Source organism: Lutjanus erythropterus, chromosome 3 (assembly GCF_056507025.1).
Source record: "Lutjanus erythropterus isolate fLutEry1 chromosome 3, fLutEry1.hap2, whole genome shotgun sequence".
Taxonomy (NCBI): Eukaryota; Metazoa; Chordata; class Actinopteri; order Lutjaniformes; family Lutjanidae; genus Lutjanus; species Lutjanus erythropterus.
The window spans coordinates 34,691,441-34,719,300 of NC_139319.1; the positions used below are offsets into that span (position 1 = coordinate 34,691,441).

The following is a 27,860-nucleotide window of genomic DNA, read 5'->3' on the forward strand; positions in this document are numbered from 1 at the left end:
TTAGTTTTGGAAAAAGTTCAGTTATTCAGATCTTTTACTTAAGTAAAACTAAACCACACTGTGAAAGTACTCCACTACAGTCCTGCATTCAAAACCTTACTGCATTTCAAATGTGTTGAAATGCATGCAAAACAGATTCAAATGAGAAAATAAAAACAGAAAAAATAAATCAGGAAAAAATGAAAATAAAATAAAAAATATAAAAAAAAGTTTGATGACAATACAAGGGAGTTATGTTTAAGTTGTTGCAAATTCAAATGCAGACTTCACAGGATCCAAATCAAATAACCCCCTGGGGGAAAAACAAAAAATGTTTAACTCAGTTGTATAAAGTAAAACATAACAAACTGAAATAAACTAAAATAAAACAAAATGAAATGAAACAAAAAAAAGGCTGTAATTCCTTGATTAATAAACAAGAAATGAATAACAATAAAAAAATCTTTTAAAAGATGAAAAATGACAAAATATATCAAGATACAGCAATAATGAACCACAAGTGATAAAAATTACAATAAAAAGTAACAGAAAACATTAAAAATATCGTCCAAATGTTAATGAAATGTAACCATTCACTACAAAAATGCCCCAAAATGACCCTCTGGCACTGCAGAGCCCTTCATGTTATTTTTCATTCACTAGTTAGCAAACAGGTCAAGTCTGGCCACTATCTTATGACGCATACTTTGTGGGTGTGTGAGTGTGTGGGTCCATGTGTGGTGAATGTTTGAATGTATACAATCTATCACGAAGACATCTCAGTGGATGTTTCTATAAACTTTTGTTACAGAGCCACTTACAGACATTCAGTGTGAATACATTATAAAACAAAATATCAGTGCAGAGTAGTAAACAGGTAAGCAGGTTAGTTCATAAACAAACAAACTAACACACGGTGCAGTTCATAATTCAGTTTCTGAGTCTTCAATTAAAACCTCATCTCCTTTGTTGAGCCAATACTTCCAATAGTTTGAACACACCTCACACACACACACACTCAGTGAGGACATGCTGCTCTGACTTCTGAGAAGACGTGTGTGAAAGGTGATTATAGTCTGGCTGGTGTTTATCTGTTAACATGGGGCAGAGGCAGACTCCTGTCGTCCTACAGATAATGGAGCCGTGACTGCTGCTGATCCCCGATGACGAGCCCACCGCTGATAAAGACTCTACAAGACGACTACACAAGACATCCACCACACAAGCTGAAAACTGTGGCGGCTACTCTCACAATTACAGCCTCATTACGTCCTTAAACACATCACATAATCTTCATATGTTCATTTGTTTGTTTGTGAGAAGATAGTTCACTTCTAAAAGCATTAAATTGTGTGAGTATGATGTTATTATAAGACAGAAAGACACCAAGAGAAAAACAGATCAATTTGTGTTTGGTGCCTGATACCATATATCATATATCATATTCCTTATAATTTAAATACCCTCAAATGTTTGTGAAATCAGTTTTGAATACAGAGTCTCATAATTCCTACTTTAATATGAGGGATTAGGATCATTTTTCCATATATTGTTTATTCTATTCTATTCTATTCTATTCTATTCTATTCTATTCTATTCTAAATTCATGTGACCACCTCCTTTCCACACACAAATTATTTTAATATTCTTTCTTATAATATTCCTTTTGAGCTAAATAATATGATAGTAATGGACATCACAGCAACGTTAAGAGAAATATTACAGTAGTATTAACATTGTAACCAAAAACATCATAACACACATATAATAACAAGCTTTGTTGTGGTATGTGTAACAGTTTAATTCTTTTAACACATTATCAACAGTAACTGATAGTGTCATCACAAACAAAATAGACTGTCTTTGTCTCCATCTAGTGGCCATATGTTGTCACTCTACTATTTAGGAAAAAACGTTAAGCAGGCAAAAATTCCGTGTTCAGCACAGCATGGTGGAACTGACTACAGACTTTTAATGGCAGCCATATTGGAGTGATATAATAGTGTAAACACAGGTGCAACCAATAATTCTAATTAAAGTTCAAGGAATAGGACATTAATTTGTATCACTGGAAACATCTGTATTTACCCTACCATATAATATCAAAATAGTTGCCATGAAGAATGCCAATTGTTGTTTATTTTTTAAAAAAAACAAAAAAACAAACAAACAAAAAAAACATGATGTTAGGAGTTAAAACGCCTAACATCATGCTGATTTAGCACGGAAGTGCTTGTAGCTACTCGGTTGCTATAGCAACAGACTGTTGCACTGGAGAGGACGCTGCTGTTTACTCTTGACAAGAAAAGCAGTTTAGTTTGAGTAAGTTCCCTGAAACTTCAGGTTTAGTTTTGTCCTTTTATACGCTCCCTAATGCAGAGTCGGCTTCTATCCTCTATTATCTGTTATCTTTAGCCACCTAGCATTAGCAGCAAGCACAGCAGCTTGCTGTAGCTAGTTAAACACACCTTAGCTAGCTATGCTACATTGTGCTATTTCAGTGAATTTGAGTCAGTACAGGTGTGTCTCTAAGCCTATAGCATAATGAATTTAATTGATATTTTTGTATGTTGGCCTAAGGGTTCAGTGTTGATTTTTTTTTACTTGCCCCTGTACAATTAGTTTTATTTATTAGCAGCTGTCAAATAACCACAAAGATTAAAGTTAATTATGATGGTTAATAAAGGGCAGCAACGTCTAAAAATGTCAGAAAACAGTACCAAGGTCCATATTTGAAAGGCTGGAAACAGGTTTTTCTGCCAGTTTTCTGTGAAAAAGTTTTTTAACTGTTAATTAATTATCATAATGGTATAGTTTATTTCTTTTTTTTACCACTTGCGGCATCGGGCAATGAGTTGATAGATTTACTTGCCTTTACTTGCCAAGCAGCAAGCGGGCAATTTTTGTTGAGCCCTGCAATGTCTATGGGGCAACTCCAGGATTTGTCTTTAAATGACTTCATTATCACTACAGTCTGTTTCGTAGAAAGGATATTTGCCCAAGTTCACAAATTAAAAGTGAGCTATAGCTTTCAGTATGACAGAAATAACATTAAGTTGAGTTTCACAGACTGAGGATAATCTCTTCTAGTCTTTTGTGTATGCCTTTTGCAGATGGAGGCCTCCTCAGAGAGAAGAGGTGGAAGGGGGCTATGGAACAACCCCAAACCCACCCAATACAGCAAGGAGACCCAGGATATGTTGAACTGTGAGATGATGCACTTTTTATATTCTGGTGTGGTTATGAGTGAATTGGAAATGCACATCTGTTTGAGCAACTACAAAATGAATAACTTTCTCTCTCCTGGTGCTCAGTAATGATGCAGGAATCAAGGCTCACCCACCTCCAGAGAAAGCATGTCAATGACTGCCTAAAAAGTAAGTTTGAGACATTTGTATATATATATACACACACATACATATATGTATATATATATAATATATTGTTAAAACATATTTAATGTGGCTAAGTGTTCATCTCATATTGATTTAGTAAATCTCCGTGTATAAAAATCCAAAAGATAACAAATTGTGAGTTAAAGGTAGTATTATAATATGGGCCATTGGACTGTCAAGTTAAAATAGACATTTGCTCACTTGTACAATATTTAGCATCACGTTTTTGTTTGGCCACATTTAAAACGTTTTTTAACGTTTTTCCCCTCAGACGGAGCAGCTTTACCAGTGACTTCTAACCCTACAGCATCAGTTTCCACGCCACAGCCTAAAACCAGTAAGTCTGACCTGAGACTCCTGCCAGGCAAGCCTCAGAAACGCAGCGCTGAATCTTGTCGTTCTGGTAACAGCTACGTCAGAGAAAAGTTCCACCCTGGTCCTACAAGTATGTTCTTGAAACTGACACTGCTATTAATTCTTCTTTATTTGTATGCTTTGACAAGCTTATATCACAAACAATGGCAATACACCATAGGTCATTCATCACTAAATCTTGGTGACTTTTTTTTTCTCTGCATCCTGACAAACCTTCAGTCTTATTGTCACTATTTTTTTCCTCATTTTTTTTCCCCTAGGAGACTTGGAGAAAGAGAAGAGGAGGCTTCAGAGTATTTTTGCAACAGGACAAGAAGAGCCCACAGTTGCATCTTTAGAAAACATTGCCTCATGTCAGAATGCAGAAGTGGTGGAGGAGAGAGAGCGGTATGAAGAAGGTGAGGCTGACTGCACGGAAACAGATGACGTAAAAGAGATACTAACCACTGTAATAGGAAATTTTTCCAGAGAACACACCACCACCACCACATTTAAATTAAGATGTTTTGTCTGCTCTGTGCTCTTTTGCTTGGCTAAATATATCCAGCACCATTTGAGTAAGTCTAAAATTAGCCACTCTGTTTCCTTTGTAGTTCTAGATGAGATAGAAGAGAGACGACAGTTTCTGGCAGATATGGCCTCTCTAGGCCAGGAGAGGAATTACATCAATATCATCAACACAGAGATATCACAGGTAAACAAACAATGGTTTATATATTGATTCAAACTAGTCATGGTTTTGAAAAGGCTTTTGGTAACAGGTGATTCAGTGTCATTGATTTTTACCTTCAGTGTGATGTTCTTTTTAAAGAAAGAAATTTTGACAGACAGATCATTAGCAATGTCATTAGATCTTTAAAATGGCATTGGTGTCAGTCTGTACTCAAGAAATTAGGTTCCATTTTCATAAGTCACACCAGAACATATGGGTATCTGGCAAAAATGTCATGGCCACACCCCTTTTTGGCAGATAGAATGTTGATGCAAGTTGACATCTGTTTGAATTTCAGCTTTGAAAAGTTTGTTGGCATTCATATCAAATTAAACTTTTGTTTTATAGACATGCCTAATAATTATTTAATAAACTCAGGCTGATGTTCCTTCTGTCTTCCTCTATACAAGGGTATCAATGAACGATAGTGGGGACCCACTTTTTAAAAATGACCAACCATTACAATCCATTTCTCAATAGGCCTTATCAGTAAGAGTTCATCTGTGCATAAATGAACACTACTGATCACTTTAATGCCATTTCTGCATCACCTTATATTATCTTGACACATGTTTTTAAGAACTGACTTTTCAAATACTTTATGAATGAGAAATAAGGCTGAGTTAACAGGCCATCTCATTGATTTTATTTCCTCTCATTAGGAAAACAATAAAGGACATTTTAGCCTGCTTCTTAAAGAAGACAAAATAAATAAATATACATACTTTAAATGCTGTTATGGTGGTGCAGTGGTTAGCACTGCTGCCTCACAGCAAGAAGGTCCTGAGTTTGAATTCTCCAGCTGGCTGGGACACTGGAGAGTTTGTGGCTGGGGCAGGGCCTTTCTGTGCGGCGTTTGCATGTTCTCCTCATGTTTGCGTGGGTTCTCTCCAGGTTCTCCAGCTTCCTCCCACAGTCCAAAGACATGCAGCATCATAGGTTAATTGGTAACTCTAAATTGTCCATAGGTGTGAATGTGAGAGTGAATGGTTATCTGTCTCTATGTGTCAGCCCTGCAATAAACTGGCAACTTGTCCAGGGTGTACGCTGCATCTCGCCCAATGTCAGCTGGGATAGGCTCCACCCCCCCGCAACCCTTCAAAGATAAGTGGTTACGGACAAAGAACTTTAAATGGTTTATAAAAGATGTACTTAAAGTATCTTAGATTTGCAGAATTTCTTCCATAGTTTTTTGTTATTTTATAAAAATGAGACCCATCTGTGGGTCAGACACATCTGGTAATGACTTCTCTAAACTCATGACCAGTGTTGGGCAGCAATGCATTACTTAGTAATATATTATATTACTGTAATATTATTGCTTTATGTAGTAATATGTCGTGTAAGGCATTCCAAATTTCCAGGTCATGTCAGCAGCTAACCAAAAAGCTAAATAAGAGATGGAGGATGAGGGAGAGGGAGAGGGGCAGACCTTCCACAGGTGAAACTGTTAATAACTATCATTATTTTGAGTTTGTTTCGCTCCTTGAGAAAGAGTATAAAGTGATGGAATCTAATTTGAAGGTCACACAGAGAGGTTGACTTTGTTTCCACCAAAGCCGACATCTGGACAGAAACAACAAAAGCTTTCTGGGTGTTAACAGTTCACTGGATCAGCAGTTCAGCTTGTATGAAAGTAATATAATGAGTAACTAAATACTTTTGACACCAAGTAATGTGTAAAGGAATATTATTACATTATAAAAGGCTAAAAAGTAATTATACTTTCTGAGTAACACTTCAGTGAACTTCAGCAGCATCCCACTCAAACCAGTGATGGCTCTCTATGAGTATAACCTGTCACCAGCATTGTTCAACTATTTACCACAGAGACTGAATATTCATGAATCTTGTGTGCCTCAAATCTCAATGTGAAAGCCTTGGTTATTAATACAGTTTTTCTTGTTTCTTATTTGGCATAACTAAAATGGCAGAAGCTAATTAATTTATTGTCACCAAAATGTAATTTACACCGCTGTTTAAATAAAGAAATCACTGTTCTCTGGAGGTGAACACATTCTTACTGCTCTCATTTTGAGATCCCTTTGTGATGGCTTTGTTTGTTTTACAACCCGCAACAAAAGACAAAAGCAGCTTTTGTGAATTTTCTTATCTCTCATTATATGAAACTGTGACCTTCCCCTCAAACAGGGTTGCAGCCTTGGTGACTGTGGCTTGATGACGTAAAGCTGGTCTGATGTAAACAAATCGACAAAGAGCCTGTATTATTTATCCTCTCTCAAATACAGTTATACTTAAACCTGTGCTGTGTCACGACTCTACTAACAGAAACTTCGAGAACTCGAGGTGTTGGAGAAGGCCGCCAGTTCCAAGAAGGGTGCAAAGACATCTGAGAGGAAAGAACAGACTGCAGAAGAGAAAACATGAAGAGACAGAAGGAGAAAAGACTCACTGACAATGACTGAACTCCCAAAAATTAGATTCTATAAACAGTTCAGGTGTGACAGCACAATAATGAAGACCTGTGATGAACTGTGATGTCAGGCGGTAAAGCATTAAATTTGTAAGAAACATTAAATTCTTTCATTAAGTTGTTTTATTCCTCTGCCTTCCAGTGTCAGTATTTTTTATAATCCCGCTGCTGTTTTAGGACAATATATAGCTGACAGATGTGACACTACAGAAGCCCTTGGTTTCAGCTGGACAGGAGGACAGGCACAGAGATTACCATTTAAAATGGAAGACAAATAGACAATCTAAATGACAGAACAGGAACAGAATGAGTAAACATACTGACATTTACATTAGCTCAAATGAATGACACTCACCCACATATGCAATTAAATAAATGGCACTCATACAAACAATATTAACATTTTGTTTTCCTATCCACTTTTAAGGCAAAACATGGAAACACAGAAAGGCATAGTAAAATATAAATTAATGATTGCATATTCAGGTTTTCCTCAATGGTTAAAACTGTTATAAACTGAGTTTTGCTACAGTTCTTAAAATACTGTATGTCTGCTGTTTCTAATTTTCATTATTGCATGTGTGACCTTTCATGTTAATAAACTTTCTAACAGACATCTGAAGTGTAACACTTTCTATACTTCTCTCCTAACATTTTCTAATTTTGAGTCTCCCACTTTGTTTCTTGCCACACACACCCATAAATACTATATCTGCGTTCATCCGTGTCGTTGATGATATGCGTTTACACAAATGACACCTTGCAAAAACTATCACTGAAGAAACTAAAAACAAGGAAACCCCAAACAATCATAACATAGCAGCTAGAAGAGCTTAGGTATTCATTGTTGATTGAGCATTTCAAGGGTAGATGTTGCAAAATTTAAAGCAGAGTTCATCTTGAAAACATTTTCCTTTTGCTAGTACCACAGGTTCAAACCAAACATGACACAAAACCTTCTCAGACATCCATCTGCTGACCTTTGGAGTCGAGGTCTGGAGACGGGCATTTAAGGAGTGTAAGTCAGACGACTGAAAACATAAGTTCATCAGGGATCAACTTGCATCCAACTGACTCCACTCCAAGTGAAGTACTGAATCACGCCTTTGCTGAGCCTTGAAAAAGACCTACAAGGCAAGGAGGCTGTGCAATGCAAGGATAGTGGAGCAACATACAACAAATCAGTGCAGTAATTTAGAAATCTACTCTATATTTCACTAGCTTGAAAGGTCAGAGAGCTTAAAAACGCGTTGGCTCTTAAAGCGGTTGAGTCTCTTTAAAACAGAACTGAAAACTGAAGATTTGACAAGAGAGTGGATTCTGGGTTGCGCTTCAACTCATTAATGACCTCGTCTTCTTGGCCTGATGTGTTTCTTTTCTCACATCCTTTTTTTTAAATTGTCCTTAGTCTTGTTAAAACGGTCTCATATCCTCTTGGAGGAGAACGTGTCCTTTCTATGGGGATTTCTCCTTGTGGGGGCTCTTGCTTGGTTCTCCTTTATGGCTCAGCCTCTTTAGCACCTTAATGGGTTTGAACTTTGCCCCTTTTTTCTTCTGCTGTTGCTGATGCTCACCCTCTGGATCCTTGTTGAAGTCTGATGAAGATGAAAAGAAAAGAAAATCAGAAAAGTAAGGGAGAGAAGAAAGAGCGAGACATGTCATTTACCTTTTAAATATATTGAACGCTCTTATCTTAAGAATCTTTAACCTGCTACAAATGGACCTTAGTCTTCATCCTACCTTTTTTCTTCAGCATGGCTCCGATGAGTTTATCCTCCTCTTCTTCCCTGTGACAGAATGACTGTTAAATTGCTGGTAGTTGCAAAGTATCACTGATCAATACACTCTGTGCAAATACAGAGGTACAGAGTTAACTGCCAGTCATTGATTACCTCTGTCTGTCCTGGTCCATGTTGTTGACAATTTGGTTGCGCTGTTCAATGATGGTAACCAGCTCAGCCATGAGCTCCTGCTCCCGACTCTTGTCATCCTCTGTCCAGTCTTTCTCTGAGAAGGAAATGTTGATCATCACTGATTTAATTTTGGATTCTTTCCAATTATATTGATACAATGTGCACTTGCACTGCAGGTATTTGAACAGTTTTTGAATTATTGAAACAACAGTAATGTACTGCAGATATTATATATATATAAATATATAAATTATATATATAATTATAAAAATTATAATTATATATATAATTATTATAACATTGTCTGGGTGAATACTCCATTCTGAATGGCTGCTGAGGAATGCAGTGAAAGCCTGTTTACAATGTAATACAACACATTAACTAGCCAACATCTAATTACAACGAGTGACTATCATTTCTTTTAACCTATTTAGAGAATATGATAACTTCGATGACCAGGATGCAGTTGAAGAGAGAGAAACTGAAAAGAAAAGATACAACAGCATGAGGAGATCTAATGCCTCATTCTCTGAATGCTGAAGGATGGTGACTGTAACACACAAACTGCAAGAAGTAGACTGCCTCTCTTCAATGTGTCTTACTGATACAATGAAGAGATTGTTTCACATACCATTTGCTACTGTACTTCAGGCTGGGAGGATGACATGGCTGGATAGCTAGCTAGTCTTTTTGTTAAACATACTATCAAAATATTATTGTCTGTCAACTGTGTGCAGTGTTACTGATTTTGAATCTTGCTAGCATACTGTTAGCTTTCTGGCTCACAGCTGAGCCAAAGGGTCCTATGAGCTGAGCAGACAACAAATATTCCCTGTTGTCAAGACGTATCTGAGGTCCATCCTCTTTACTGGAGTAGCGAACAACATTGACATTTCATAAGAGCCTCATGGGATGGAGACAGTAGTTCCAGGTATTAGTCAATCCCTCAGGTGTTGCCACAATTATGGCTTAATTAATGGTCATATTTTTTTTCTTTGGTAAAAGACCATGTTACGAGTGGGATAACTCCCTTCGAGGAGTCCAGAATCAGGAATTAATGGGCTCTGCAGAAGTGCTGGCCTCTTCGCCCCTTTTATTACTGATAACGGACACCTCATTGAGCATTATACCTTACAGATTATATGTTTGTAGAGGTGGAAGGTGTAATCTGCTTTGTATCCTGAGTCCAGTATTACAAACAAACACATACAGGCAATGAATCTGACTTTAAGTTCTCTCAAGATGAGGTCAAACACACCTGGTTTGTTGAGAAGACACCTCAGCTCATACTCTACATCAGCTTGCCTCTCTTCCAGGTTCTGCTGCTTCGCTCTGCGGTGGGGAACATTCACACAGTTTGTTACACAGAGATAACCTCTGTCCTTTTAAACTTCTTGTAAAGTCTTTATGCAAAAATATAACAAGCCTCAATATACAAAGGCAACAACAGAGAAAACATCTCATCTTCCCTAAATAATGAGAAATGTTTGAATCCCCCCCACCACCACCAACAGCATGATTCAAATTACACAAATTCCACATTGCCTGATTTACAACATCCAAAGTCCAACATCTTTTAACATTTGGCCCTTGCTGCTGTCTGATACTTACGTGTAGACCAGCTCAGCTTCTCGTCGGACTAAAAGGTGTTTCTCGTGGATGAGAGTGAACCAGTCCACCAACAGGTGCTCCTCATCCTCATCTAAAAACAAAAAAGAGGAACACGAGATATATTTGTTATGTTTCTATTATGATGTATTGTTCTTTCAGGTAAAATCTTGGGCCCTTGCACTTTCCCTTTCGGTGATAACTTTTTATAATGCTATACTTTTGTGAGCTATTTAAGCTAGAGCTGCCATTTTAGTAGAGTGACATCTTACTGTTAGGGTTGTCTCTCAGCTTCTTCTCTAGCTCCACTCCCCTCTGCTCCAGTTCATCCAGCTGGTTCTCCAGCTGACTCATCTCCCCGTGGATGTCCTCGACTGGGATGTACTGATCTGACTGCACCTTGATGGATATTTGGATCATTTGAGTATTTTTGTGTTGGACACAGAAACATCTATTCTGTACATATTTCAATGCTAAACCATAAAGTACATGTTTTAGTTTTTGTACCTTGCGTTTGATAAGAGGGAAGCCATGGCCGGGAGCTGGAGGTCTGGCAGGACGAGGGCCTTTCGGTGGTCTGGTTTTGGATTTAGCAGGGGAGGGCGAAGCTTTCCTGTTGAACGGGTTCTCCTTACAGATGCGCTAAAATGAGGAGAGATATACAGCTAGAATGTAACGTGCAAAGTGTATTGCTTTATATGGCCTGATTTGGAGGTGGTCCTTTTACCTTATTATGTGACTGGATGGCTCCTGAGGCCAATGGGCTGGGGGTTGTCGGGGGCCGTGGTGGAGGGGCTCGACCAGTCTGTGGGGTAGCTGGAGCTGAGCTTGCATTTGATGGCATGGGCGAAGGGTGGGGGCTTGGAGAGGGATGAGGCAGCCGCTCGGCAGAGGAGGAGGAAGGAGAGGCTGCAGAGTCGCACGGTGAACAGATGGAGGGCTCTGAGACACTCTTGGTGAAGGCGTGTTGCTGGTCGCTGCTGGCACTGCCACCCGACTGGGGCTGGGAGGAGCTGTGGTCTGAGCCAGAAGACAGACTCTCTGTGCTGAGAGCTGGAGAGGGAGAGCAAGAGGATGGCTGAGAGTGAGGGAGAACTGAAGAGGAAAGAAGGTTTAGTTAAAGAAAAAAAAATGAAGAGAACAGAAATGTAACAGGAATCAAAGTAGTTGGGACAGGTTGAAATGAAAAGAAGATGAGGAGAAAAACAAAAAACAATGAACATCTATACACAACATCCCACTCTCTTTGTACTCCAACATCATTCCTGTGCGTAAACTATACGCCAACGTTATAGGTGTGTTTTGTTTTGTCAAAGTTGTTTTGCCCGATAGCAAGGGACGGGGGCCCAGTGAGGGCCAGTGACAGACTGATGGCAGCATCAGGATCAGACCTTCTATTTTCTATGATAAGAGTCACGGCTGGAGTTGGGGAAAAAGAATTTAAAAAATGCCATAACACAGATTTCATAGGAACCTACATTAAAGGGAAAGTTAACCCCAAAATCAAAACTACATATTTTTCCTCTTTCCCTAGTGCTGTTTACACCTCTAGATTGCTTTGGTGTGAGTTGCCAAGTTTTGGAGATATTGGTCGTAGAGATGTCTGCCTTCTTTCAGATATACTGAAACTTGATGGCAGATGAGCAGTAGCAGTTTCAAGTAGGTTGTGGTAAAAAGAAAGTAGTTCCAGTAGATTCTATTGCAGAAAGAAAGTAGTTCCTACATCAAATGCTCATAACATTTTTTGGGACCTTGAGCACCACAAGCCAAGTGCCATTTAGTCCCATTATATTCAAGACAAAGCAGACATTTTGACAGCTGATATACTCAAACTCTGCAACCCACACTAAAACAGTCCAGATGCAGAAATAGCACTACAGACCAGAGGAAAAATCAACTTCAGGCCTGTGGACCACTGGGCTTGCAACATACTGAGGAAAACCCAGCTCAATGTACAAAAGAGAAAAAGAAGCTGATTCTAGGTGTGACTTTTGCTTTTGCCTGCTACTGTCTCTCAGTGTGAGAACATGTCAGTAAAGAAGCGGAAGTGGTGCTGTCAGTGACGCAGACTGTCGTGGAGCTAAAAAAGTAATTTATGAGAAATAAAATGTTTGGTACATTGTATGAACCAAGAATACACTGATGAATTCAGCAGATATGAAGGACGTGTTCAACCTCAGAAGACTAATGTTGTGGTTGGCATTACATTGTAAACATACCAGAGCACAACAGATTAAAAATACTCTACAGGATGTAGCTGACTCATTGCAGAGCTGTCATAACACAACGGTTGATCAGCAAAACCTCAGAGGGTTACCACAAGATGCCAAATACAAAGGCCAGATTGCAGTTTACAAAACACAATACAGTGAGAATCTAGGTCAGCTAAGACAAACACCTGCTAAAACACAAGCAAATGCATCAACATCCATTGGATAACAGTGAACATGCAGACAATAATCTTACACTAAGAGCCAAAGCAATCAAAGACTTTTTGGGCCAAAAACTTTAGTGTTTTTGATTGGCAAAGTCAGTCATGTGCTCTCAGTCCAATAAAGCAAGCTGCATGTCACTTGCTGCAGACCAAGGTCACTGAACTAAATATTAAATAAAACTGTTTTCCTTCATTTGTCCAATTGCATCTCAGTCTCATACACTGAAAGGATGTTTAAAATGGCTACAATTCTTGATGATTCTTGATGACATGATACAGACATCCTTATATGCAGATGAAATACTGCACTTTAACCTCAGTTTTGTTAAAACCAGTCATGTAAAACACTGCAAAAAATTATTTTCCAACTAATGCCCAAATACTGCTCTTTAGAACCACATAGTAGCCGTGTAAGGAAGTGTAACCTAACAACTGTACACTAACAAATGACCACATCTCCACAGAATCACAATTAAAGTGCTAGATTAAATGTATAAAATGACAAACAGCTTGGTAGATATATTGTGATGAACGCACAGTTCAATGTTTGTAAAATGTAATACTGATCAAACTGACCTTGGTTACCTGCAGGTGGCCGTGGAGCACGGGGTGCCGGCCGTTTCTTGCTCCTGGTGCTCCCGGGGCTGGCAGAGCGGGATGAGCTTCCTCCACTAGGGGGAGTGTCTGCACCTGCTGTGTCAGCCGCCCGAGTGATGCTGTACCACGGGTGACTAGCCACAACTGGGGCTGGAATGGCACTTCCTTCACCCCCCTCTTCTTCCTCTGCCTCGTTATTTTCATCATCATCATCCTCATCAAATGGGTTGGCGGGTGCAGGGGGCGTGCTGGGTCTGGAGCCCTCGCCTTTGAGAGAGGACAGAGAGCCTGTATTGGGAGGTGTTGCCAGGCCGGCAGGGGGAGGGGCAGGGGCTTTCTTCTTCTTGGGTTCTGATTGGACCAGGGCGAGCCAAGGTGGGTCTTTGGGTTTATGGGTGCCACTGGACAGGCTAGACAGTGAGACACAGACAGGGATGGAGGGGTCACACAGGGGAAGACAACAAAATACAGCCAAATGGAAACATGGAGGGGCAAACAATTACAGAGAAACAATGTGATGATATGGATAAGGAAAATGAAATGGTGGCAAATGGACAAAAAAAAAGAGCTGTTCATCTACCTTCCAGGAGACTGCGACCTTTCTCGAGGTTTGGGAGGAGTTGGAGGCTTCTGGTTTTCACCTGTGATTTCAAGTAAAATGTGAGGATGCATATTTACAGATTTTATTTTCATCTATAATCATTTATATTCAGCAAGGAGGACGCACCATCAGCTGTACGAAGCAGCCGAACCCGAGGGGCAGGGCGAGGAGGAGGAGTGGGTTCAGAAACCCGGCGAGGTGCTGGTACTGGTACTGGCCGACCTGCACCTTCATGCTGGCTGACAGGTGTAGAAGGGAGGTCTCCATTAGTCGTTAATTTGACTGGTTCTTTAGTATCTTCTTCTTTCTCCTCCTCTTCTTCCTCTTCATCGCTCTCATCGAAAGGGTTGGGAGGAGAAGCAGAACGTGGTTTCTCCTCAGTCTCTCCACTGCCATCCATGTCTTTTGTTTCCAAAGAGTCACCTTTATTTGTTGTAACAGCAGCAACTGTGACAGGGTCATTGGTAGGCATGTCGTTATTATTTGTTTGGCTTACTGGAGAGGGAGTCTTTGCCTGTCTGTCCCTCTCAGAGGGCGAGGTGTGAGGAACTGTGTTGTGACCAATCCTGCTGGACTGAACTACCGGTGGCCTCTTGCTAAGATCTGGTCGGCCGTTCTGATTGGCTGAAGCATGCCTTGCAAGGTGATGTGTGCAGACCAACGCCCCAGAGTTGGTTTCTAATTTGTAGGATCCAGGAAGCAAAGTGCTGTGGCACTCCGTGCACCTGAGACAACAATGACACAGGATGTCAGATTTTCAACAAGGCAAACACTGTTGAGATACGAAGCTTAAACTGATTAATAACACGAGCACAAGTTTATCAAAATAACACATGGAGTAATCTGCTGTTGTCTAATATGTAAAAAAAAAAAAAAAAAAAGTTACCTTTTTCTGCTCTTAAAGTTATAATCCTTAAGACTTTCATGAAATTAAACCCACTGTTTGAGACAATTTATGGCCAGGATGTATTTTCAGCAATAACTAAACAACATATTTACATTCTGTAATTACCTCTCTGTACAGAAGTTTTCATTGTCAGTGGCGGGGTCCGCCATTCCCACATGCAATTCAAATTGTGATCCTATGCATAAAAAATTTGCAGGAAATGATGCATGCATGTACTGATAATGCTAGCCAAATATTTCCTTTTCCTTCCTAGAGTGAGATATATCAGCCATTATTACCAGCTATATCAGTCTGTTACAGCATTGGCGTATATCTTGTCTGATATGTGGCGAAATGCAAAACTTTTTATAGATTATTGTGATCAAAACAATTCACTATAACAAAATTATTGCAATATCTACAGAAGATGAAAAAAGCCCCAATGATATCAGTAAAATTCATCTTTAATTTGTTTATTGTGTATTTTGTCTCTTTTTGTCAAATGAATTACACTTAAAGTAAAAGTATAGGGAGGTGAAGAGAGTCTGTAATAGGGTTGCAACTTTTTCATTATTGATTAATCTGTTGATTGATTGTGAAAAATGTAGATCAGTGTTTCCAAAAACCCAAGGTGACTTTCTTAAATGTCTTGTTTTATCCAAAACATAATCATAATCAGCTTACTATCATGATGCAATAAAGAAACCAGAAAATATTCAAACTTAAGAAGCTGGAATCCAAGAATTGTGACATTTGTTTTTTAAAAAGTACTCAAACTGATTAATCAATTGTCAAAAGAGTTGGAGATTAATTCAATAATGCCCTTGGTCTAATGTAAACTGTAGTATTAAATCACATTTGCTTTTACCACCAGTAACCCCGGGTGTTGCCAAATTCAACCAGGAATAAAATCGTAAGGATTATCATTTAAAGAAACTCATCTTTTTTCATTGCAGTGTTAGAAAAATGTTTCATAATAGTGTTCTCTCATAGCTAAAAAAATATCAATAAGACACATGTAGACAGTAGCCGTAGCTGCAGTATTCACCTGAAACAGTTGCGGTGGTAGAGCTTGCCGTCCACTAAAAACCTCTGCACCAGGTGGACATGATTCTGGCAGGCGGCGCAGGTGCTACTGAGTGTATTGCGCTTGACTGCTGCAAGTGCCTCAACACCTGTCTGCGCGGGCTGGCTCGGCTAGTGCAAGCAGCCAGGACGTTCGCAGGGAAGGGACAGGGAGGAGACATCAGGGGAAGGGGGGAAGATGGAGAGTAATGGGGGAAGGGGAGATCAAACACGGAGTCAGGATTTCAGGATGTGGATTGTTCATTCTGTTCAGCTAGCTACACCTACTTGGTTAATGTAACATCTAGAGATTCATGTGGCTCATTACTGCATTTCTTTTTCAGTTTAAAACATCACTTGATTGATACAAAAAAGCAAGTCATGATAAAAAAAATCCAAACAGCTTGGGCTAGTGCCTCTGGGAGTCACATATTTTGGATATGTTTTGATATAAGGTTGGATATTTTGCTTTTAGGCATTTTGTTTCTATTTTTTGGCTATTCATTTATTCATGTTAAGCATAAAAAGGGGTTAGCAGCAGCATATTCCAAAAACTTGGCACACAGTGTTAGGATTGCACTACCTGTTAGTCTTTTATGTACAAGAGATGGTTAAAAAGAACTGACCTAACTGTTTTGCATTCACCTCCTAACTCACCCCCACCCCCCATCCTAGTGCCTAGGCTCAGGACCAGAGAATGGAGGGGGGGTCAGATGTGAGGAGGAAGAAGAGCAGGAAGAGGAGGGAGTGGAATGGATTTCCATCTGAACAGGGAGGAGGGTGGAAGTTGAGGAGGAAGATGCCAGTACATGGGAGTATGAGGATGGAGGAAAGAATTTGAAGGCATGCGAAAGAAAAGAGAGACAGGATACAGAGGCTGTCTTTATAGACTCTACCTCGGTTGCTTTGCTTTTCCCCTGCTGTGCAACACAAAGCCCATACACGGAAGCAGTAATTATAAAATACTCATGTGGACATTGCACATTGTTGTTCTGCAATGGCAGGATGGGATTTGTATTGTACAGATCTGATGACCTAATACCCCAAAATAGCACATGCAGAATTACACTTAGATAATCCAAGGCTTCAGATACACACCAATATACTACCAGAATAATATCTGAGGTTTCAATGTGCTTATTCAGGCCTCCAAAGACCATCATGAACCATATTTTACTTAAAAAATGCAGATTGTTATCATGCAGCTCCTATAGAGCATCATGCAGAGAACATATTTAATCATAATCAACACATGCACAGTATAATTCCTGTTCATCTGTACGCCTTCTCCTGGTGCCATGTCTTGTTCTTACCTCAGACTCAACCACTTTGTCTTCCAAAGGAGTTGGGGGCCTTTTCTGGGCTGGCTCATTAAGACCGACAGAACTTAGCCTTTTCATGCAAGGGGGGTTTGCTGTGGAAAAGATGTCATTAGTTAATGATAAACAATATAAATTTATTTATCATTGAACAACTGGGTTGTATAGCAAGATCAGATATAGTTTCTTCTTTGCTACTCATAAAGATAAATAAATAGGTTGAAGAGATAAAAATATAACAAACTATTTTATGAATTAAAGATACTACTTTTCACTTTTTAACTGGTTATGAAACCATCTTAACAGTGTCAACCAATGCAGAAGAACATTTTTATTTATATACTTTTATTTTTGACTATGTTTTGGGGCTATAGTGGTGGAAACTACTGGATTTGGCGACAGGGGCCTCCAAAATCAACAAATATAAAAGTTCCTTCTAGAAGCTTTAAAATTCACAATATATTTTATATATTATCTTAACTAATTAATGTTAATTGTCACACTTATACGAGTTGTTCTATCTGAAGATGTGCAGAGGTTGGACAGTTTTTATTGCACAGAAATTATGACTGGATGAGAAAAATACAGAATCCAACTGCTTCATGTGAAATCCAACTGATTTTACTATATGCACCTTGAGACTTGTTGTTGAAGAAGTTGTAGTACTGGGAGACGTATGTGATGACACTGAGCCGGTCAGGCACTCTCATGGACACCATGTCCTCTGGGTCCAACAGGGCTGGAATCCCCAACTGTGTCTCTGCCACCTCAAACGCCTGTGAAGAAGCAAAGACAGAAAAGGGAGAGAAACAGTTGGAAAGAGGGAAGTAGATGTTGTAGATGAGGAAGAAGCTGAGAAACTGTAAGTAGTGTGTTTGAATGCGTGCCAGTAATATATTATAATAATTATTGCCAATTGCAACTAAAGGCAGTTATGTGATTATACCAACTGTCATCTATTCAATATTATTAATATTTAAACTGATTGTGGCATTTTGGCCTCATTTCCCTCAGTGTTTTGGCACTATTTCTATGGTACAAAGTAGCTACAATGGAAACTGTTAACAGTGAGGTCTGTGGATCATCCGGAGTTAAAGAGTTTTTAATATTAGTCTTCAATGCTTCAAGCAGCACAAACAAAAGTTCATATTTCATCATTGTACTGGAATGGTACAAAAAATCTCAGACACTAATAACTGATATGATAAAAGCAAAACTATCAGTATGGCCCGATACCACTGGGGGTGAGTGAGAAAGTATGTTCTGTTCTGTTCAGGATGTGGTATTCACTGATATTGAGTTATTTGTCTCCATGCAAACATGTAGAAACTGAGGACAGAATAATGTCCTCAGATGCTTGGCACAGTCCACCAACCAGCACATATTTGATGCCTTGAATAATGCCAAAACATCAGTTATTTGCTCATAATGTAATGTGTTGAGCTTTGAGGATAACCATCAGTCTAATGAAAAATTCCACTAAAGAAATGAGAAAGCGGTAAAGGTTACATAACATGGATACAAGTGTTGGCAGTTATGCAAGACAGAAATAATCCAGCAACATGTGGTTCAACAAATGAACCACACGGGCAAAGTGGAACTAAACCCAAATTAATCAAAATGCATTATACTGCACGATATACAATAATAACTGGTATGTAGCTAAAATTGTTCACTCCTCCTAGTTCAATCTAAATACTTTGCAATTTGAAAATGAACAAATGCTGCTGAAACTGCACAGACTCATTTCACAGCAACGTGCTACCATAAACTGTGGCGTAGGCAAATGTGTAGTGCACTCAAGACAGAAGACAGACTTTCTGAAAGAATGCTGCTTTTAGGGTTTCATGTCCACATTGTAATATCTCATGTATGTAGACATTTTACACATTGTGCAAAAGCGAGAATACATGGATGTATGTCGCATCACCATCTTTATCACGCTGGGTGTGCAAGTGACAGAATGTGGGGGAACTGAAACTGACACTTAAAATATCTTTATTTGCTCCCTACATAATGTAATGCAGACTGATCACATCTGGCTTCTTAATATTAAAGATGACATATATTTGAGTGCTTTTCACATTCAGGATCAGATTTGTCAATCCAGTTTAGGCCTTATGGATACAGTGAAATTACATGCTTCATTTATAAAATCCCACATGACAGCCAGGACACAGAGTTTGTTTCTCCTGCTACCTTGAGGGCTGCTGGATAAAAAGAATGTAAACAGCAGCAAAGAGCTGCCAAAGCTTAGCTCAGACTGAAAATGAGGAGACTCCCATTTCATCCCTCAATGTTCTGCTGGCTTACAGACGGTGTGGAAAAACCCAACAAGGGAAATATGAATTTAAAAAGTTATTCACTGGTTTCAATCCACTGATTTATAAGCTGCAAATTCAGCACTTTTGCTCTTGAAATCCTCTTTACATGGTCTCTCCACAGGCTTATGTCAGGAACTTTTTGTGATCCTCAATGCTCTGGCTTTCTGCCTCTCCCTGTTTGCCCTTGGCAGGCTCCATCGGGATTAAGTAACGCTGCTCTCCCCGCATAGTCACATACGCTGAAGTCACACCTGCCATGACTGCATGCAATCGCTTAATAATTTTATGGCTGAACTAGAAAAGTACACCCCTCCACCAAGCAATAGATGCTAAAGCATCTACTGCAATGCCACCACAACTGCCAGATGTGATTTGCCAAGATTTGCAAAGTTTTTTTGGAATTATATAGCATTCTGTACGTTTTCTCATCTAGATGTATGCAAAGTTTTTAATTAAGTGCTTTTCTGTTGTATAATCTGTTTTCTTTAAGATGCATAGAATAGTGTCATGGTATTGTATCTGAGCATCCTGGCTTCACCTAACTCTATAAACTTTCCAAACATGGTGATGTATTGAAAAGCTTACAAGTGAGGTTGTCAAAAGCATCTAAGTATTGATACTTTTTCAATAACACATTTTTAAAAACAATACAATACTATCATTTGATAGTATTGAAAGTACCAAAGCTATAAAAATAAAAAATATCTAAAATCATGACCTCAGTTCACTTCAGTTTTTATTATCCTGCCTGAATTTGCCTTGCAGCAAAACCAGAAAGTGTTCAGTGACTTTTTCTGTACCAGCTCTGTGTTCAGGTTGTTAATTTTTAAATAGGAAAATAAATTACACTATTTTATGTGCCTAAGATTTTTTTCCCTTTTTTGCAGTGGTACTGAAAGAGGTACAGCGTATCTTTTTTTATACTAGTACTATATCAATGTTTTAAAATCTGTTATCATTATAGCTCTAATTAAAAGCTATCAGGTGGCTTTACAACAATATAACAGAAAGCTTTTTTTTTTTTTTTTTTAAGAAACTCACAAAAGCTGAAATACTAGATATTTTGCAATAGATGTTGCCAATTCAATGGTCAGACCCTCCATATCCCAAAGGAAGTTGTGGCTATTCATAAGGTTTATGTTTTCCCATAGTGCTGATTAGATTGCCCACAGTAATTGAATTTAATTCAAGGACGAAACCGCTATCATGTTCAATTTCTCAGGGTTATATAACAAACCAAATTTCAAGAAATTCAGTTCAGAGTTAGCTTAGCAACAGCTGATTTTGTGGTAATGTCTGCATCTCTCATTTGCCAACAATGCCAATGCCAACAGAACTGGGATTTATTCATATCGTATTGTGCCTAACTGTAGTGGATTGTAACATAAATATCTGGTATGGAATTAATCCGTTTGGATATTGGTTTTTGAGCCACAACACAGACCAAAGTGTGACCTGCAACAGACTAATTAAAAGCCTTGTTTTTAACTTTGCAGTTGATGATGACTTGGGACCTGACGTAACTTGGGTTCTTCAAAAATTGTGAGTGACTGTAACCATTAAAGGTCCTTGAGCATATAGTTATAAATGTGCAAACATACAGCTGTAAAATTGACTCACCAGTCGGTTGTTCTCGTAGACATTCTCTTTAGACAGGGCGCCAAAGTCTCTGGAATGACAAGAGAGAAAAATGTTTTACAGTTCAAAACGAGATAAGACTGAACATGCAGCTGGTCCGTGTACAGTTGTACAGTAAAGCCTGCAACAACTGCAAGTCATGTCTCCTCATATATCAGAACACCACAAAGAAGTACTGTAACTGCCCAAGCCATATTGATACAGGGTGGTACTGTATTTAGCTGACTGACCTATTTCCACTTATGTTACGAACCATCAAAAAGCTATTATTGGCCTGACAGCATGACAGGCAGGAATGGTGAGCAGTAAAGCTTTGCAACGACAACGTCTGACAAATGGTCCCAAACCACACATAAATGATGCCTGATGTGGAAAACTGCCAAGACAAAGGGAAAGAAGTGGCTGCATCAAACAGGAGTGATGAACTGATAATTACAAGGCTCTGCTTTGAAATGCCTGGAGCGAGGAACTGAAGCCAGACCTCTCACCAGTAAACATCCTGCAGTAAAACTGGAAAATGTCTGAGGTGTTTTGGGATGAAAGTGTGGTTGTGTGCATAAGTATGCGTGTGTTGACACAACTGTGTAGTAGTAGGACAACAGTATGGTGGAAAAAAACACCACGACCCTGGTGAGAGCTTGTGGAGACCATGTGGAACTCTCAAGAAGGCAAAATCCTGTGAATGAGCTCCGTGTTGAAGCCACACAAAGTGACCTCTGTTCTCTCTAATCTAGTTTCCATGGACACACTGAGCAGCAGCTCTAATATCAAGATCATGTCAAAACAAGTCTACCATGTCAGGTCTTCCAACATAGCCAGACGGAAAGGCAGTGACTTTTAAAACATGGCCCAAAGTGTCCTGAGTTAAAATTTTTGACACTCACAGACGGTGCCAGCAGACACTGACATGAATGATGAAGTGCAGTGTGTGATCCGAATTGAAAATCTAATCCACTGTGACTCAGAGTCTCACTCCCAGGTTTATTTTGGGAAAGAGGACTGCTGAGGAACTGTGTGTGTGTGTGTGTGTGTGTGTGTGTGTGTGTGTGTGTGTGTGTGTGTGTCAGGCATTTGAAATCCACATGATCAAAACCTGGGTCGACCGGTATATCTGCTAAATCTGTTTCAGCCTGACAGAGAAGTTTATGCTACAGTGTACAGAATTTGGATTTGGTGGTGTCCTGATAATCAAATTTAAAGCATATTAAACTGTCATAAGGAGTAGATTTAGTGGCAGAAGAGGTGGGACAAATCAAATGCAATACAGAGACAAATTTCAACACAGAGAGGACATGGAAAAACTAACTAGCAGGGATGAAATGACTACCAGTTTCACAATAAACTGCAATAAAAAGCCTGACTGTTAGTATTACCGTTTTGAATTTTAATTACAGTTTAAATGCACGACGTAAGTAGTGTGGGATCATGGGAGTTGATCAGATGAAAAACTATCTCACATGAGTCAGACAGAAATCACATTCATGGATGAGGTAATAAGTTACATTAACATCATGTTTTTTGACTCCTTTCCTCACTCTGATGCATCTGACAAATCCTGTGTTTTCCTGGAAGTTATAGAAACTAGTGGCTGGCCAGAAACGCACCATTACCTTGAATGAATTATGCATTTCTCTGGATTTGACTGTTGTTGGAAACATACTGGATAATGTAATGATAATATATACATACATATAAAAATAAAAACAATAGTCCCTAACCCTAACCCTAACCCTTTGACATATTATGGCTTTAAACTGTTTGATAACCACGTTTTGAAAAATTCACATGCTTTCCAGCATTGACCAAAGTTGGCAACAGTCTCCCAGACACAGCATCCAACACGGTTTCTTTATGGCTGCAACTATTATGGTATTTTTTTATTGTTGATTAATGTGTCAATCATTTTCTTTATTAATTGATTAGTTTGGTCTATAAAATGAAAAAAAGAAGAAAAATGTTAAGTGTTTCTCAAAGCCCAAGATGATGTCCTTGAATGTCTTGTTTTGTTCACAACCCAAATATATTCACATTTAAGAAGGTGGAATTGATTTTTTTTCTAAAAGCAGATAACTGGTTATCAAAATAGTTGGCGATTAATATAGTAGTTAAGTAATTGATTAATCACTGCAGTACTTTTTGAACATTTTCAGCACATAATACTGATGACTGTGATAATTTTTGTCACTATAATGAAATTTTCCTACCGTTTCATTTACTTATTAGTCCTATATGCAGCAGGAGTTGCATATAGGAACACAATTTAATTTGATTTAACTTTGCCTTCACTGTCCCAGGAACTTTGGTTGTAACTAGGCCACAAATGATTTCTTGCAGCTGAATTTACTCCCTCTCCAGTGGGCTGAGTGACAGTTGGCCTTGGCTATAATTCAGATGAGGCCATTTGCTGTACTAACGTCTTTCCTGTACATCAATGTGATCTATTTGAAAGAGAATACATTGGCTGGGGAGTTCAGGGCAGCGCTACAATGGCCTGGTCCAGCAGTGGAGCTAAATCCAGTTTGACAGGCGGAGGTCTCAGCTACAGATTAGCCTGACGGACTGTCTGTTTGGATCAGAGCGAGTTCGGTTGGGCCACTGCAGCTTTACAGAGGGCTGAACAGGGAGACATGCTGGGACACAAATTTAAGAGGAAGAGCTTGGAAGCTAGGTGTTTAGGATTTGCCCACTCTCTAACTTTCAGCTTTACTGCTGTGCTGTGTTTGCAGATATATTCCACTTCACTGACTTGTCCCTCAGTGACTGGTCCAGTGAATGTTTGCTCTACTACCAACCAAGCGTAGTCCAATTTGTTCACAAATGTCTGGACCACCTGAGAGGTTAGCAGCATGAGCAAGATGCTTACTGTCTAAAATCATTCCATCTCACCAAAGCGTTTCCTCCAGGACAAAGGAAGAACATAACATGTCAGCGGATGCCTCTATACAATCCCCCTACATCAACAAGTGTCATCAACTTGTTTCAGACAAAATTGAACCAACCGCTAATACTGATGCTGTCAACAACATGCACTACCCACTCAGCTACACAGAGACACATTATGTTTCTCGGGACCAATGCTTTTCCATGGGAATGCATGTCCAACGTGAGTCATGTGAAGGTCAGAGATTCTGTGTCTATTTACTGTCACAAGGAAAATTATGCAAACTTTTCAAATCAAACAATTTAATTTTGATTTTATCAACTGTCAGTTAATAAGTGAGTAGGAGATTTTCTGCTTTTGGTCTCTCTAACGAAACAATGGCATGTCATAATTTCCTCATCTCTATAATAAGAAATGTTAAGTCACATTGATACTGCAGTTGTATTTTGTGGCAGATTCTGTACTGTGTGTGTAGGTGTAAAATGCAGAGAGGAGGGGTGTGTTGTTACAGACTGGGCACGGCTTGTCAGCCTGAGTTAATTACAGCACACTGGCCCCTCGCTGTACAATGTTCATAAAAAATATTCATTCTGCTGCTTTTGGCCATGATAAAACATACAGACAAACATACAACTGGGGAGCAAACTTTAACTTTTTTTAAAATCCATGTAGTTAATCAATGGCTGGTGAATATTTTAATTTTAAAAGTCACTTTTGGCTGGTGAATGAAGCAAATCTACTTGCCACTTCCATATTTTATCAGCATTTTGCTGGTGGCTGGTGCTACTTTTGTGCCCCACATTAAATGTTGAGAAGTATAACATAAAAGGCATATATTTTTGTCATACATATTTTCTTTGTTAGACCAAATGTTACTAAGGACCTCGTAATATATACAGTAGGGATGTATGACTTGAAAAATTTGAATTTATCAAATAACAAATCTGATGTAAACAGGACTTTTTGTTGACATTAAACTTTTTCCTTTTACCTTTAAGTGCTTCTTCCTTCCTTCCTAAATAAAATGAAAATAAAAATAGCCAGCCATGACATCAGCAGGTGTAATTGGCATGAACTGTCTTTAGCAATGTATGTTTAAATTATGTATGTACAATAGCAAAACATAAACAATGGAGCAGTCAGCAGCTTATATCATGATGTTCAATTTATTGTTACATCCCTAATATCAGTCATGTATTATTTTGAATTATGTAGCCTAGGTTTCTACCTAAAATACATTTTTAAAAAAGAGGACTGTGAATATATCGACATATCAATCACTGTAGCACTTGAAAACAGTTTCAGAGACAACAGTAAACATTATTCCTGAAAAAAAAGTGTCCACCTTAAACTAAAGCCAGCCAAAAATCCTGCTTCCTACAGTAACCCACGTCACCGTCAATTTGAGCCACTGTAAACTGTTTTCTCATATGTAACTGAATATTAATTTGTTTAGTAGCATTGTTACACTGTAAGACTTAGAAATACTTACATCAGCTCTGGTCTGTAACGATGTATTATGGCACAAAATGCCAAACCGTCCCGAAAGGACGTTGACATGTCCTTTATTTCCACATCGTTGTAATTTTCACACTGTATCCGACACCACTCCTGGAGAGCCTTCAGGGATCCCATGATACTAATATCACATAAATCCAACCGTTCTTGTCAAATAAAGTCGAGTTTCTTTGTCCTGGACGTGACAGGAGACAACAGAAAGTCTTTTCTCCAGTCATAGACGAGTCATCAGCAGCGTTTCGGCCAGACAACACCCGATGTTCCCATACGAGACATTCATCAACAGCCAGTGAGTCACGTTAAAAACTAGCATGGCTTGCAAGCTAGCTAAATGTTAGCTAACTTTTGCAACAACAAAATGCATTGTGTTTCCTCTTTATCTCCTGTGTGGAGTTGTTTAGGCAGCGAAAACTGCATCTAAAGTGGAACTTTGACCAGAATCACTGTGTTGAAAACACAGCAGATATCCAGAGATGATAGCGGTGGCTTGCCAACAAAGTTCTTGACGTAGTCAACTTAGCTTACTGGTGGATACGTTAGCCTGCTGCTAGCCTCATTGCAGTCCGTATGTTTGCGTCTTTATAGTGAGCGCTGGCAACGTGAGGACGTTTTTTTTTTTTTGCTAGTTTCGAGCGATGATACAGTTTCAATTGAAGCAGAGGTGACGGTTTCCTCCAGGAGGTAGTCCACAACACGGGTTTTGTTTGTTGGTGCAGTGCCTGCAACGACTGTTAAAACGCTGGATAAAAGGTCTGTTACACCGTAGGCCACTCGCGACGTCCTCACGGCCACAACAAAATTAAAGCACACTGTAAAAAATACATCCCGGACGATTATGGTTGATCGAAGCAGGCCACTACCGGTGCCAAGCCATCCTCGTCGCATTGATTGCAGCGTTGGTAGCCTGCCTGCCACCCTATTCAATGTCACGTTGTTGTATCTCTCCGCGCCCAAACGAGGGCGCCACCGAGTCGTGGTTCTTACGAGAAGGGAACCCTTGATTTGCGAAACTCTCACGAGATTTGGCCACGTTTTTTGTTGTTTTTTGTTTGTTTTTTTATGTGCACATTGTACGAGCTAACTATGTTTCATGACGTGAAAACGCGGTTGTTAAATTTGGGTTAGGTTTAGAAATAGAAAATACCTGGTTAGGGTTTCGGTGAAAATCATCACTCTCGCGAGATCTTTTACGGGTCTGGGGTTCCTCTCAAGACCCGACGAATATAGCCACGCGATATGTTACAAAAATCACGCGATAGTAGACACTTGTTTAGAATTCCCGAAAGATGGCGGCAGCGCCTCCAGAAGAGGCTAGCCTACAGTCTCGCGTCAGTAAGTCAACACACCGTATATTATCAGATTAACTTTTGAATGTAAAACGACAGTCGATACGCTGGTAATGGATACGGAGAAATAGTTTCTGTTTGAATTTACCGTTGTCGTTCATAGTGCTCTCCCAGGGGAACAGATTATTTGAGAGTCAAGAGAGCGAATGTCATCAAATCAAAAAGTGCAGTTGTCGATGAGGCGCAAACTCAGTCAAATAACCTATTACCTTTGCTCTAATGCACTCGTATTTTGTGCTCACATTGTGTTTATTGCTGACATTTTGAGGTTAGTAATGCTACTCAACCGTGACATTTAGATTTATAAACCCTAGTAATGTCCAGCTGTATGCTAACAGAATCAACTAGCTAGTTAGCTGCTGACCGTTTCCTCATCAATGACCAAGACACGAACCAGGAACAGCACATTAGTTCATAGACACAAGCTACAGTCACACATTTTCTGCAAACACGAGAAACTCTCATAGCCTGCTTCAAACGACAGCGCTGATAGTTTGTATATTACAAACAACCAGAGGCTACTGCTGCTGTCAGGAGTCACAGGCAGTTTAGTAGGACTTGATATTTAAATCTCAGCTGTAAAATCACAGTCACTACCTGCAATAGTTTGTTGTCACTCTGCGAGGTTTCACAGACGTAACACATTGAAGCATAACAATCATATCCAATTATAAGAAATTGCTTGACATTTGCCCTCTCGTCCTGCTTTTCTTAACATCAAAGATATTCTCACACCTGTTCTATATGCTTTGAATACTTGGTCCTAGGCCAAGCAGTCATAACTTAGGGACTGTACACCCCAATATAAAAAATACACATTTTACTTGTACAACTC

General features: G+C 39.2%; 2 protein-coding genes across 5 annotated transcripts; one reads left to right on the top strand and one right to left on the bottom strand.

Moving 5' to 3' along the window:
- Window positions 1-236: 236 nt before the first annotated feature.
- c3h22orf23 (chromosome 3 C22orf23 homolog) lies at window positions 237-7,511 on the top strand. Its single transcript, XM_084715910.1, is given in 8 exon segments — window positions 237-1,220; window positions 3,093-3,186; window positions 3,294-3,356; window positions 3,646-3,819; window positions 4,010-4,147; window positions 4,343-4,443; window positions 6,751-6,845; window positions 6,847-7,511. Coding segments are annotated over 8 exon segments (774 nt in total). The 5' UTR covers window positions 237-1,142; the 3' UTR covers window positions 6,878-7,511.
- micall1a (MICAL-like 1a) lies at window positions 7,001-26,616 on the bottom strand. Of its 4 annotated transcripts, none has more exons than XM_084715909.1 (16): window positions 25,654-26,616; window positions 21,263-21,311; window positions 17,953-18,094; window positions 17,313-17,413; window positions 15,983-16,131; window positions 14,175-14,773; window positions 14,028-14,088; window positions 13,436-13,857; window positions 11,144-11,469; window positions 10,924-11,058; window positions 10,689-10,815; window positions 10,420-10,510; window positions 10,067-10,140; window positions 8,788-8,902; window positions 8,636-8,682; window positions 7,001-8,490 (listed from the first exon to the last, which is right to left on the bottom strand). In XM_084715909.1, exons 1-16 carry the CDS (start codon window positions 25,794-25,796, stop codon window positions 8,351-8,353), a joined length of 2,721 nt encoding a protein of 906 aa, XP_084572035.1. In that variant the 5' UTR covers window positions 25,797-26,616; the 3' UTR covers window positions 7,001-8,350. The 4 variants fall into 4 exon arrangements, with proteins under 4 accessions (XP_084572035.1, XP_084572032.1, XP_084572034.1 ...); XM_084715906.1 differs by having other exon boundaries at window positions 11,144-11,511; XM_084715908.1 differs by having other exon boundaries at window positions 13,427-13,857.
- Window positions 26,617-27,860: the final 1,244 nt, after the last annotated feature.